General features: G+C 53.3%; 1 protein-coding gene across 1 annotated transcript in view; it reads right to left on the bottom strand.

Annotated features, from left to right (window-relative positions):
• The window catches only part of LOC105826392 (histone deacetylase 4-like), a gene marked incomplete at its 3' end in the record, with an annotated part of 136,632 nt that extends 123,110 nt beyond the window's left edge, over positions 1 to 13,522 (bottom strand). The window contains exon 1 of the mRNA XM_012664370.1: positions 13,293 to 13,522. Within this exon, the coding sequence (XP_012519824.1) occupies positions 13,293 to 13,314 (22 nt within the window). The remainder of the gene's footprint in view (positions 1 to 13,292) is intronic.
• Positions 13,523 to 14,573: the final 1,051 nt, after the last annotated feature.

Raw genomic sequence — 14,573 nt, 5'->3', positions numbered from 1 at the left:
CAAAAGAGACTACCTACAAATTTACTTTACTTTTTGAACTCAAATGTTATTAACAGACTCGATTCAAAATTGAGTAGACAGTACAGAGAGTTCCCACGTATCCTACCAGCAACAACCTGCAGTTTCCCTTCTATAACATCAGCATCTCACGTTACCGTGGTACACGAGCCACAATTCAGGAACCAAGACTGACAGATCGCTGTTAACTAAGAGTTTAGGATTTCCTTAAGTTTCCACCCATGTCTTTTCTCCATCCCAGGGTCCCACCCGGGAATTCTACGCTGCGTTTAGGTGTTGTGTTTCCTTAGACTCCTCTTGGCTGTGAAGCTATTTGGGAGGACCTTGGCAGGCTGAGGTATACTGCAGGACAGGTACGTCGCAGGACACGTACGCCGCAGGACAGGTACACTGCAGGACAGGACAGGTACACTGCAGGACAGGTACACCGCAGGACAGCTACGCCGCAGATCAGGTACACCGCAGGACAGGTACGCCGCAGGACAGGTACACCGCAGGATGCACCTCTGCAGGAATGCGATGTTTTCTCATGGCTAGACTGGGTTCTGGGTTACCGGGAGGAAGACCACAGAGGTAAAGTGCCATCCTCGTCATACAAATTTATTTTTAAACTCACGGACTGGAATTAACACACCCCTACCTCCGCTAAACTGGTTTTGCTGAACAGCTGGTTGTCACACAAACAGCTCCGAGGGAGCAGGGTAAACGGTGAGTCTCTGGAGTCATGGTCTCCAGGCGCGTGGAAACTCGGCTGTACCTGCCGGCACAACAAACGCTCCGGCTCCTGGAAGGCCAAATGCCCACTGCTCAGGTGACTCAACCCAGCGCTGAGCCCTGCCTGACTCGGGGACTCCACGCCACCCGTCTCCCTGACAGCCGCTCTATTCACAGAAAAGCCCACCGAAAGCCAGTTATCTCTGCAAACTTTCTCTTGCCACAGGAAGAAATCAGAACTCATAAAAGTAAACAAAATGAGGCCTGATTCTGGCAAGTGAGGAAATCAAACGCTCCATCTTAACTGCATACTGCGGCGACGAGAACCCAGTCAGATGGCCGCTGCTGGCTTTGACATTTTGTGGCTCTTCCTTTCCTCTGAGCTCCCAATACGCTTCCAAAAACGAGGATGAATTAACAGCACATCCACACACCCAACCAGAGCCAACTTCTGCTCCCAAACATACGGCGACAGAGGAGACAGGATGCACCCAAAGCGGCCCCTGGCTGTGCCTGACACAGCTTTCCAGGAACACAGGGAGCCGACAGGACAACTGGCTTCAGCTGAGGTCTGCAGACGGGCCTGGCGGAACACCGAGCAGCCTGGACCCGGGCCAGGCTCGGGACGAGTTACAAACACGAGAGAACAAGGAATGCTGGCTTGTTTTTGTGCACTGCTGTCCCTTCAGGGAGAAGGAAGAAAAGAAAAAGGTGGGAGAGGGATTATCTGAGCTCCTCTGGTCCGGAAACCGAGGAAGCCCCGGCCACGCAGAACTGCGTCCCCCGGACCCACAGCCAGGACACTCTGCCTTGGGGAAGGGGAGGCTCAGCCCCATCGTCCGGCCAGGTGCTGAGGCCGCTCCGAAGGGAAGAGGCGGCACCAGGAAGAGGAAAGAGGAACAACTCAGCTCTCTCTGGCTCTCGGCTGGCAGGGCCATGCCACTGGCTGGATCTGTTTTATCTCCGTCCCAGAGCACATCGTGCGACCTCCCAGGATGGCTCCCACGCAGCCCAGAGCTGCCCATCCCGAGGCCTCCCTCTGCACCCTGGGCGGTGGCGGCCTCTCCTCCCGCTTTCCCGCATTCAATCAGTAACTTCAAATCCCTGTCATGGGAGGCCTTTTCCAACCTCTGCAGCAGCCCCCTGAACCCGGTGACTCACCCTGACCCTTGCCCCACCCCCCACTGGTGCAGACATCACATGGCATCTATTAACCAATTTACACACTAAATATAGCAAGCTGCATTTTAAGCTCAAAGTTTATTCACGTTGGTCTTTTAAAATCCAAACTAGCATTTGATGGTCAAAATCTAAATAGTGACCATATGCAAAATGAGAAAATAAGTTCATATTACTTTTCTACTAAGGCAGTTCTCTAAAACTGCAGCAGCGGCTATGAGATTCTCGTGGATTTTGATGTACGCAGTTTGGAACCGACAGAGACCACAGTATTCAGTGAGATTCTGAGTGAGCTTCCGTCAATCCAGAAGATTCCATAAGCATCCAAGGCGGAAGTGAGATTCAGCCACTGACCACATTTCAAAAGCCACGGGAGCAGTTGTCACATCAGGCACGGCCCAGGGCCTCGAAGCTCCTGCCCGATGCAATGCCGAGATTCTACCAGGAGCTTACGTTCGGTTTCCCAGTGGTAGAGTTTTCTTTCCAGTGAGAACATGAATGTAAAATTGACTTAAAGGTATCTCAATAAACTGTGAATGAACAGGTAACCAGTACTTAACAATACTGGTGAAAACTAGGTATTCAGTTTACATGAAACCAGAGAATACAGGACTGGCTTTGCAGAAAACGATGGTGAGGATGCTCTCTTGTCGGGTCATTCTGACCCGTGTCTCCGAATGACTGTATGAACTCAAGTGCACTGAGCCACCCGTCCCTCCTGTCCAGGTGAAGACCAGCCGCCCCGCCCTTCCCACAGGAGGGTCTGGGCTTTGCCTGTGAACGCAGGGCTGCCCGCTGCTCGCTGCCTGCTGCCCGGGAAGTCCTCTGCAGGGCAGGACACAGATTACCCACTGCCAGGCTGCCAGTTTCCACCAGCTGCACGACCGGGTGCCGCCGGAAGGCAAAAGTCAAAGGGCCTGGGCCTGCAGCAGGAAGCAGCCGATCTCCAGGAGGCCACGGCTGGGCCAGGAGACTCCCAGGCATTTCAGCACAGACAGCACTGGGCACGGAGCTGCCCCTGCCCCTCTCCAGGTGAAGCCCAAATACCTGGAAACTGGTGAGAAATGCTAAAGTAATGTTCTCTTTGGTAACTCAAACAACTTGAAAAAAACCCAAATTGTTCTTTTCTTCTTTTAAATTGTACTGAAGTTTGAAATAATATCCCTCAGCCGAGCTCCAGAGCAAAATCATGCCAGAGAATCACACACACAGGCCCCAGAGCCCCACAGCTCCCGGCAAAGGCATCGAAAACACCATCTCCTCGGAAACTGCGGTTGTAGAGGCCACGTCCGTGCGAACCGGCCCACAAATCCACGTAACTGCCAAAGAAATCAGAACACCTGTAAACAGTGGTCCTCAACCTTTTTGGCACCAGGAACCAGTTTTATGGGAGACCATTTTTCCACGGACCGGAGTCTGGGGGCAGGGGGTGGTGGGACGGGGTTGGGGGGAGGCGGAGCTCAGGCGGTGATGAGAGTGAGGAGGAGCTGCCATAAACACAGAGAAGCTTCCCTTGCAGGACCAGCACTCACCTCTGCTTGCGCCCCCATCCCCACCCCCGCCAGTTCCTAACTTCCATGGCAGACAATTTTTCTGCAGATGGGAAGCGCAGGGCGGGGTAGGGGAGAGGTGCTGAGCTCTGAGAGGTGCCGAGCTCTGCGGCCAGGTGCCAGTCCATGGCTGGGGCTTGGGGATCTCAGCCTATAAACACAATAAACATCCCAGCCCATGAATCTCACGCCACCAATACCTTTGGACCCATGGGGAGTCCAAGGAAACCCCAGCCAAGAACCCAGAAAGTCATGTCTGTGCCCAAGCCAGGGCCATTAGGCCTTGTAACTTCCACCCACGGCGGAAGTGTGGCAGCCCAGCAGGGACGCGTCGAGAGGCTGGGGACGTGAACACAAAGCAAGAAGAGAAGAGGGGGACGTGCCCCCAGCCAGGTGTCTTCTCTCCAGCACACCTGGCCCTCCAGCGCCCAGCAGTCCTGGCTGCCGACCTGGCACTGCCACTCCTCGCCCAGGACACCCCCGGCCCTTCCGTGAACCAGCCAGCAGTTCGGCTGCACCAAGCCAGTTGGACAGCAGCGACCTGCGCCACTCACACGGGACTGCGCAAGCGCAAGCGTGGACAGCCCCTCCCCTTCCCTTTCCAAACCACTATGGGAAATGATGTTTTACAAAACGTCCCCAATCACTGGGGAATAATGGAAGGGAATCAAATCACAGAAAGACGTAAAAGCAGACAGACACTCCGACTGTTCTCAGAGGCTATACAGAGGGGCCCCAGAGGAGGTGGCCCAACCCGACTCCCAGCCTGCCACCCAAATCCCTATTGGTGCGTTTCCCAAAGGAAACCTGCGGCAGAGGAAGACCACGGTGGGTTCCAGCGCTTCCAGGCCAGGTCCTCTGTCAGTCAGTTGCCCAGAGAGGCCTCTGCATCCTTCCAGCCATCACACGGCCTCTACCTCTGTCGTCCCATCGCACCTGCGTGGATGCAGCAAACACCTCCCCTCACAAACAGCCTTCAGGGACACTGACATCTACATCAGACTTAGGACAGAACCACCTTCCTAGACCGAATCCTTTTCTGCAAAGACACAGGCTCCCCAGGACAAAGACCACATGGATGAGGACGTCTGTGCCCCCAGTCTTCAGCCCCGCGTGCCTCCTCTCCAGGGCAGGCGCCTTGTCTGGCTTTCCGGATGCTGCGGACCACGTCAGGGATGAAGGCCACCGAAGATCTGGTTCCCTCCTCAGCAGTCACCCCAGGCCCCGCCACTCGGGAACCTGGGCTCACTGCCATTTAACCAGTGGCAGCAGCGCCACTGAACACCTTCAGTGGTCTCCTAACCGCCCACTCCCACCTTCGCCACCACCGTTCCCATCGATGACTCGATGTGCAACACTGACAAGGTACCAGGCACTACAAGACAATGAGATTCCTCATCTCTCTGCTTTGCAGCTAAAACTTCCCAGTGAAGATCTCTGCTTTCCACGTCACATGTCACTGCTGAGCGTCAGACCAGGATGGGGACACGGGGCAGCAAGAATCCGTCAGTTGCGGCCCCTGATCTGGGTTGAGCCCACGTGAACGTGAAAACGAGAGGTATTGAGAATTCTGCCCAACGCTGCTCGGTGCTGAAGGGGGAACCTCCACCACACAGACCCCACCTACCGACGTGAGCAGGTCAGAAAGGTTCTGAAGCAGCACCTAGAAACTCTGTGTGTACTCAGAACGGACTCCACGTTTTCTCTGAAACTCCGACAGCACTGCCCAAATCCTGCTGAACCAACAAGCCACTGAGAAACACAGTTGTAAAAAAAAGTCCAATTTCTACAAAAGGTTTCCTAGGAATACTCACATATATTTTAAAAGAATGCAAACTAATCGAAACAGAAGGAACCCTTAGCTCTCATAACACAAGGTGTTCTCTTGGCTTGGGCACCTGCTGTGGCCTGAATATTGGCAGCCCCCAAAATGCATGAGTTGGACCCTAATATCCAATGTGATAGTGTTAAGAGGTGGGGCCTTTGGAAAGTGATCAAGTCATGAGGACTCCGCCCCCGTGAACAGCGCCCTTATGAGAGGCTCGAGTGAGCTCCCTCACCCCTTCCGCCGTGCGAGGTCGCGGCAAGAGGCGCCACCGAGGAAGCAGAGAACGGTCCTCACCAGACACCAGACAGACCGGTGCCTTGATCTTGGACTTCCCAGCCTCCAGAACTGTGAGCAACAAATTTCTGTTGCTTATAAATTATCTAAAGTATTAAAGCATTTTGTTACAGCAGCCTGAATGAACTAAGATAGCACCTAAACAATCTGATCATGTGACCAATCTTCTAAAAATTGGCCTAAACATTTGAAGTTTAAAAACAAAAACTGCCACCAATCACAAAACTTCCTTCAGTGAAGGGCTCTGAAGACGATGGCTTAGCGTTCACAAATCCCAACATCTGAAGTGAACACCAAGTCAAAGAGCTCATTTGAACCTTCTGAGAATGTGCAGAAGGAAAAAAATCCCATTTAATGAACATCAAGACACTTAAAACCAACTGTACCCAATTCTTTACAAATGTTATTTCAAATGGAACAAAAATAAATATATTTAGGTCATCTATGTATTTCATTTTTAAAAAATATCATTTTAAAATAAGCTTTACTACTACCTTTCGAAAGTACACAGTTTAGTGAACCTTAGGAAACAGCTGTAACGCTGAATGCTGTTTTCAAGGGAAAATTCCAAAGGCTCTAAACCACATCGCAGCATGAATCAGCCGGCCGGTCCTAAGTCCGGGTCACACACTCAAGCACAAGCAGCAGGAGGACACTGGGCGGAGACGGAGGAGAGGACAGTCAGGGCTGAGGGGACAAGGTTCCCTGGAGTCCCCCGGGAGTAAGGCTACTGTGGGCACCAAGATGGTGGCCCTGACAGACCACCGAGAGCTGCAAGCCCAGCGCTGTCTCGGAGGGAAACAGCCACTCGGGCTCCTGGTGTCGCTGCTGAAGACCAGGGATGTGCTCCTCTGTCCCCAAATCGCCAGTGCCGCGCTCCGTGACAGGCAGAATTCATCTTTTCTATTTCTATTTTCTGTCCTAGGAAGGGGGCGAGGAGGAGGAGCAAGCGTGGAAGTAACAAGGGAAGTTCCCTTTGCTCTCACGCACGTCGCTCCTCCCTAAGGTCAATGTCCCCAACGTGGTACTGACAAGGTGGCCGAAAGCAAACCAGTTCAAGAACACAAAGCCACATGTGATTCCAACCAGTTTAGTTATTTGCCTCATTTGATTTTTGTCCTCATCATTACAATTTTCCTAAAAGTGTCCATTTTTTACCATGTTCTCATGAACCAAGCAAGGTGAAGGCCGCTGAGTGGCAGTAAATGAGAAGTTTCCACCATCGTCTCCCACGAGAACTCGGTCAGCCAGTCGCCCGGTCAGCTCCTCCAAGGACTGGCAAAGAGAGCTCAGAGAGAGTTCACAAAAACACCTAAGACGCATCGAAAGCAAAGTTCCCCGACAGCAAAATTCAGGCTCGCTGAAACCAACGGCAACACAAAGCCTGTGCTGCGGGAGGGAGCACCTGGCCAGGGCAGCGGGACCCGCGGGGGAGGGGGGCCACAATCCTGTCCCCGCAGCGCACGTGTCCCTTCTGGGAGACAGCCCCCCTCGGCCTCACATACCCCTTCTGGGGTTCCCATGCCCTGCCCCTCCCTTCACATGGCCTGCTGCACCCTGCCCTGGCCAAGAGCTCCCCGTGGGTGGGCAGGGTCAATTCCCGCAGAGCGCCCAGCGTTCTGCCCCAGGGCAGAGCACCCATCCCAGTGCCGGACTGGCCTCTGATTCAGTGCCCAGCCTCAGTCTGAGCACCGGATGGCAGGAACATTGGTTTCCACATCTACAAAATGGAAATAATGGTGTTCTAGCGCACGTCACAGGGTTTTATCACACGACACACGCGCAGTAACTGCAAAGCGCAGTTCAGAACAAACCTGCTTTTCATTCTGGTCTCTTAAAAGCTCAGCAGGGTTGACTTAGAATAAACAAGTAATCAAGCTTGATTTATTATTATAACTTTTAAGCATCTATGGTCAAAGAGAGCCGGATCTTCAACGGGAGCAGCTCCTTGCGCGGCCCGGCGTCTGCAGGAGGCTGCGCATCCGCACACCTGTCCACGTGCGACCTGCCCCCGCCGCCTCAATCACAGCCCTGCTGTCCCGCTGCCAAGCTGCGCTCAATGGTTTCTAATGATTGTCGTACCGCGTTTTCTATGTCAAATACATACCAGGAGTTCATTCTTAAATTTCAATATCATTAATCATCCAACATTCAGCATCTCAGAACTCAGAAATTTGCATTTCTACAATGGTGGCTTTGAAAAAAGGACACAAATGCAAATGTTCCACAAACTGTATAAGAATTTTCAGAGAATTGCCAAAACAAACCATCAATGCCCCATTGACAGTGAATTTTCCAAGCTCTTCATAACGACTGAGTACTCATGATTTTTAAAAGACAAAACACAATTTAAGGATGAAAAAAAAAAGTAGGTTGAAAAATAAGTCCTTATGTCTCCATGATTTCCAGAACAAACCTTGACTGATTAAGAGCCCAGATAATGATGGCATGGAGAATCCGGGCTGGTGACAATCTGAGAGCTGCAAAAGCCCCGTGCCGGGCAGCTGGGAGGAGGCCCGGAAGGACGCACGCTTCAGGCGGGCGGTGCCGCGGAGTCAGGAAGCACACACGAGGGTTTCTGAAACCTCTGGAAGGCAGAAGCTAACAGTACGTGGGGACCAAAAGCACTTCCCACCTCAACACTGGTCTTAACGACTCAGGCATTTCTGCTGTCTGGAATACCTGCCGCTGACACAGAACCCGGCCACTCTCCCTCGTCCTTGGGGCTCAGTCTTGCCGCCGCCTACCCAGAACCACTAGGGCCACCGGTCACTGGGGCCATGAAATTCTTCTCCAGCTGTCGCGGGCTGCTCCCAGTCTTCTCAGGGGCGTGAACTCGGCCCTGTCTCTTCGCCTGCGCTCCCAGGACCCCTGCCAGCCGGCTGCACCTGCTGCCTGCACCCCTGCCCCCCAAGACTCTCGCCCATGTGACTCTCAGCCGCCCCCCAGGGCCTGCTCAGGGTCCGCGACCCACCTGTCACTAGCAGCTCAGCATCAACGTCCTTCGTTTAATTGCACGTCCACAAAATTCATTTTCTCCCTGTAAAACTCTGCAGTATCTTGAAACATTCAACTACTGCAGAGCGTGATTTAAATGCCATAAAAATGTTTGTGAGATAATTTCTATATTAAAATATAATAGCTTTGGTGGCCACATGGTTGAACTGAACAGATTTAAGATCAAAGGGAGAACAGAGCACCAACGCCGAGAAAGCCCCGAGCCCTGTTCCGCCCAGCCCGAGCCGACAGGACCGACACCAGACGACGGTGTGAAGAAAGCAGATTACGCTGGACTCACGGACCCGAGTCACTGTCGACACAGACTCCAGCTGCTTCCGTGTGGACTGGGCACTGGAGACCGAACAGAACGTGAAGAAACCATAGAAGGGCCCAAATTAAAACACTGATCTTAAATTAGACAAGTTTCCCTCAAAATAGTTATTTTGTTTTTAACTAAACCCCATCCACACCTCTCTCCGAGGTTCCGGGAGAGACAGGGTGCTGGCGTTCCTCGGTACCGGCCTGCTCAACCAGTTTCCTGTCAAGAGCAACATCTGGGTGACCACAGACGTGCAAATCCGTCACCGGGCTCGAGATTGAGAGTGCTTCTCCACAGGACTTTCTCTAGGCAGGAACATTCCAGATAGGAAGGAAAATTGCATGGGAGGGACAGGACGGTGCTAAATGGGGGCCCAGGGACAATGTCTGGTTTTCCTGCCAGCGCCAGTTACCAGTGTCCTGGGCACGCCGTAGCCACGAGGGAGATGAGGAGAGCCAGTTACCGGAGGAAAACAAAGGGAGGCACAGAAAAAGGAGCCGCGCTCGCTCGTCCCGCCAGCCGGCCCACAGGGGTGCCCTCCACGCTCCCGCGGACTCGCTCCGGGACCCACCCTCCCGGCAGAGGCTCTGCGCCCTGCTAAACTCCCCGACCTGCGTGGGCACGTCCCCGGCAAGGCGTGGAGCGGGCAGGGCAGGCAGCGTGGTGTTTCAGAGCCTCTTTTCAAAGCCTTCTTCTCAGCTGAACCAATCCGGGCCTTTCCTGGGGCTGCTCACATCATTAGACATGGTCACTTGGAGCAATAAAATCCCGACAGTTAAGCGGCTTTGACGTCAAGAGCCCGGGCCTGGCTCCGGCGGAGTGCGGAGACCGGCAATAAAACGCGGCCCTCCCTCACCCAGCGCCGGGCTGAAGAAAAACAGGGAGGGGAAAATCACACACGTCAAACGGCAAAGCCAAAGTACACCGAAAGCGTGAGGGGACCCAGGGCAGCTGCCCCACGGGCCTGCGTGCCAGGGAGCCGGGGCACACCGTGGGCGCCGCGGGGGGCCAGCGGGGGGCACCGGCCAGGACAAACTGACACAGCGCGGCCCGCGACGCTGCGGCTGCACAGGCCTCCTCTGCTCGGCCCGAGGAAGGGGAAGGACGTCCGCGGCCTCGCTGGGATGCGTCCAGAAACGTCCTGCCTGAGACTCGGCTCTCACCACTCCTGCCCCCCAAATCCACTGGAACCCTGACATACGAACAAGACTGCGAGAGTGTTCACAGCGTCGCTCACAGGGTGGACAGGTGCAGCCACTGACAAGAAACCTGGAGGAATTTTCCGGGAACTCTAAACGTGATGGGATCAAACTGACGAGGAAGCGCTGGCCAGCGAGGAGCCCGCGCACCAGGCGGCCGTGCCGCGGACGGTGCTGGGAGACATCAGCCGCCACGGGGGCCGGGGGCCCGAGGGCCGGGTGCTGCGTGTGGCCGCACGCCGTTTGGGGCGCCTCGCCTCTGGGAGGAAGCGCAGATGCCTGAGGGATGCGTGAGGGCTGCAGAGAGAAGTGGGGGCACCCAGCAGGCTGCAGGCCCCGACAGACAACCCCAGCAACAGACACGGCAGACACCGTGGGGCAGCCCTGCTCCAGCCCGCTCAGCCTGTCTCCACCGTCTCAGACCCACCGAGACACGAGAACCGGGGTGGGGGGCAAGCGACAAAGCACAGGTGACCTGGCCCAGGCAGAACGAGGCCAGGCAGGCCCGCGGTGACAGCAAAGGCCAACAGGCCAAGGTCTCACACAAAAGGCAAGACCCAGCACCCTGCTGTTTACGGTTCAGAGATAAACCTTAGAGAAAGCGTCTGAGATGTTACAGTTATGCGAGGAAGAGATACGATATATGTTAGCCAAAGGAAACCAAGTAAACAAAATAAACTTTTGGATAAAGAAACATTAAACAAAGAGAAACAGACTATTTATTTATTTTAGAGACAGGGTCTCACTCTGTCACCCAGGCTGCAGTGCAGTGGCCCGATCACAGCTCACTGCAACCTCCAACTCCTGGGCTCACGCGATCCTCCTGCCTCAGCCTCCCGAGTGGCTAGGACTACAGGCACACAGCATGCCCAGCTAATTTTTTAACTTTTTTGTGGAGATGGGGGTCTCGCTATGTTGGCTGGGTTGGTCTTGGAACTCCTGGCTTCAGGTGACAGTCCCACCTCAGCCTCCCAAAGTGCTCAGGTTGCAGGCATGAGCCACCGCGCCAGGCCAAATAGACTGTATCTCGATAACAGTCCTAGTCTACCAAAAGAAATCATTAGTTTTTAAGCACTGAAAAAAGTACTAAAATATATAAAGCAAAAAATAGTTAATAAGGTAAAAAGAATATTATAAAACTATAATCAAAACAAAAAAATTCACTTTTCCAAGAAACTGAGAAGATAAAAAAATGAGTGAAGCGTATGGATTTGAATGACTCAAGGGGGTTTATACATACATAAAACATGCAAAAAAATACATACTCCTATATATAAAAGTATAAAATGTATGAATGAGAGAACTTTAAATACAGCACTGATACATACGTATAGACTTCTTTAGACCAAAAATAACAAGAGCATATTTTCTCTTCAAATGCCTGGGTAACGTGTACAAAAGCTGATTACGTCTACACCACGTCATTCAAAAATATGCACCTGGATGTAAACAGTAGTATGAGTTCAAACAATAGTCCCCCCCCTGCCCACCCAGCACGCTGACGACAATGAACTAGAGCTACCCAGTGCCGGGACAGTGTGAATGAAGAAAACTGCTCGCACACTGCGTCGGCAAGACCAGCTGAGACGAGGTTCGGGGCAACCTGACAGGAAGCACAGAGATGTCCGAGTGCACACGCTCACTGGCCCCACGTCCACGTCCTGGACGTGTCCAGCGCGGAGACTTACAGCAGCGCACACACACGCATGGCAACTGTTTGACGCCAGCGTGGAGCCGTTACGAACAGTGCTGCAGCCACGTGACCGTCCGTTTATCAGCCGTCAAAAAGAGTAAGTTAGATTTACATATACACCAACATCAAAAGATGCTCGCAACTCATTAAAACAGACAAAACGTAAAACACAGACCCCCACAGGTGGAACTGCACCCTACTGAAACATTCACACACGAACCCTGCACGTTTACACGCGGGAAGCAGACACGCGCCCACGCCAGCGGCAGCCCGCCCCGAGCAGGGGGAGAGCTGGGCGTGCTCAGCACCTGCTTTATGCTCTTCCACCCGAAGTGCTTAATTTTTTCTTACAATGATCATAAACCATTTCTTTACATCAATCGATAAACAAGTAATTTAAGTCAATAAAACCCTCATATCTAAATGAAACCTGGACTCACGCCCTCGGGAGCTCTCAGACAAAGCCAGCCCCGCCCCAGGGAAGGTGTGTGAAGGTTCTGGGCGAGCCCCAAGGGAGTGACCCAGACGCTAGCCTCTGCCCCCGCTCAAGAAGCCAGACCAGAGCCAAGACCAGCAGAGACTTGGGTGCCGCAAGCAACTGTCCCAGCATCTGTCCCGGGGCCACCATCCTCCCTCTCACGTGGACACACGACAGAGGCTGAAATCTAAGTGCCCCTAGAGGCCACGTGCACGGCAAGTGGCAGGAGGCCAGGCCACACGTGGAGGGAGTTCTGTGGGAGGCCCTCACCTGCTGGGCAGGACGGGGGCGGGACTCTTTAGACTTTATTACGGTGTATGCGCAGTGACTTTCCAAGGACACAGAGTGACGTCCTAAACGTACGTGCCCATGATAACGCTTCTGAAGGTCCGAGCAGGACAAGCTGGTTCCCACCCCATTCAGCCACCACTTACCAGCTCTGTGACCTCAGACAAGTTACTTCTTCCCTCCGGGTCTGAGATTAGCTGGGGCTGTTGTGAACACTAAATGCTTGTGAAACGCTTAGCACGACACCTAATAAAAAACACGCCAACACCAGGAGCTACTCCCGTGGCCATCGCCTGTGAGTGGGGACACACGCCTCCTCTTCCCAGGTCAGACGGGGCCCAGTGGCAGGGGCTCCCCCCCCTCAAACTACCCCCACGATAAGAAACAAAGACAGTGGGTAAGAAATTAACTCTCCAAATCACCAGTGGACCTAGAAACATCACCCTTGCTAAAGAGCAATTCTTTTCTCCTGCCACCCGAGAACCGTGAGTGCCGCTGCAGTCGGCCTGTGAATCAGGGCAAAGACTGTACCCCGAATCCTCTGGGGCTTTGTCACTTTTTCCTTCACCACGACGAAGAATAAACCACCCACTTTGCACGTGGTGCTGTCATACGCTAACAGTGACCACAATCAAGAAAAACAAACGTCTAACATCCAGAGATCGCGCCGCCGTCAGGAGAAACGCGCTTCGTTAAGCAAGCCCGGCTCTCGCCTGAGCGAAGGGCCCTCACCTGGATGGCTTTGGGAGCTCATCGCGAGCAGCCTCTGCGCCCGGAAGCAGCTCGAAGTGGCTCAAAATCTCCACGCAGACGACAGCTCCAAAGAGCCCCGAGCGTCCAGCAACTCATACAAGGACGGCAACGGGGCAGGCTGGGTCACAACCGCGCAAACCCCGAGTCTCACTGGCCAGGTCTTGAGAACCAAGTAATCCAACAGGAAGGCAGAGTCTTCAGCCAGCTTCCCAAGACGGACCTGCGTGGTTAGAGACAGAAAAGAGACGCAGTTACCACGTGAAGTTTTCATCTGGAGAGCAACAGCGAACTGAGGAAGCAATGACTTCGCTTTGCACTGGTTTTTACCAGGGCTTGATAAAACGATCCACAGGAATCATTTCGACAAATGCGAACCAGCTGGGATTCCTGTTAGTAAATCGTGTACATGTGTAGAAATGTCTCCGGAAAGCCGGGCTTCTCAACCCCAGCACTGCTGCCGTTGGGGATGGATACTTAGTTGTGGGGTTTGGGGGCTGCCCCATATATTATAAGATATTGAGCAGCATCCCTGGCCCCCACCCACTAGATGCCGGTAGCACGCCCTGCGTCATGACTACAAATGTCTCCAGAGAGTGACCAATGTCCCCTGGGGTGAAAATCACCCCCCCTCCCCGTTGAAAATCTCTGATCTAGGGGCACCACTCTCACCCCTCCCGGAAGTTTCCTCATCCTCAGGCTTTGGAGAGGAAGCAACAGACTCTAATATAAAGTTTTTCTAAATTACATTATCTTATGAAATAAACAGAAAACTTTTTAAAAGGAAAATCACTTTCAGCCCGTGCCCACCACACACCACGTCGTTCTGCGGTTGTACCAGCCCACGTGCGCAGATACTCGTGTTCAGTCTCCGCAGCCACAGACTTCAGCGTTAAATTCAGCTTTCTCACTTAACATCATACCTTAATGGTTCCCCACGTTTCCCTCTTCATAATCACTATTTTCTCAGGTTTTTTTAATTTCGTGATTATAGAGTAATGCATGCTCATCACAGCAGAGTGTTCAAAACGCCGTCACGCAGAGGCGAGCACTTGGCCGTATTCTGACGTGTTTCCTTGCGGCTGTTGGCTGCCTTTGCCCATGCAAGCTGCTTGCCGTGCAGCTGTCTGTCCCGTCCTCCTTGTGCCATTACAGCCAGGTATCTCCCAGTGTTGTCAGCACCTGGCAAGCATCACTGAGAAGGGCGGTTTCCTATTCCACGTGACAGTTGCCCACCCCGACCCCTCCACCATGTCAGGAGGA

Source organism: Propithecus coquereli, unplaced genomic scaffold (assembly GCF_000956105.1).
Source record: "Propithecus coquereli isolate 6110/MARCELLA unplaced genomic scaffold, Pcoq_1.0 Scaffold887, whole genome shotgun sequence".
Lineage (NCBI taxonomy): Eukaryota > Metazoa > Chordata > Mammalia > Primates > Indriidae > Propithecus > Propithecus coquereli.
Note: the sequence above shows the minus strand (reverse complement) of the source record. Positions and strands in the feature narration are given on the sequence as shown.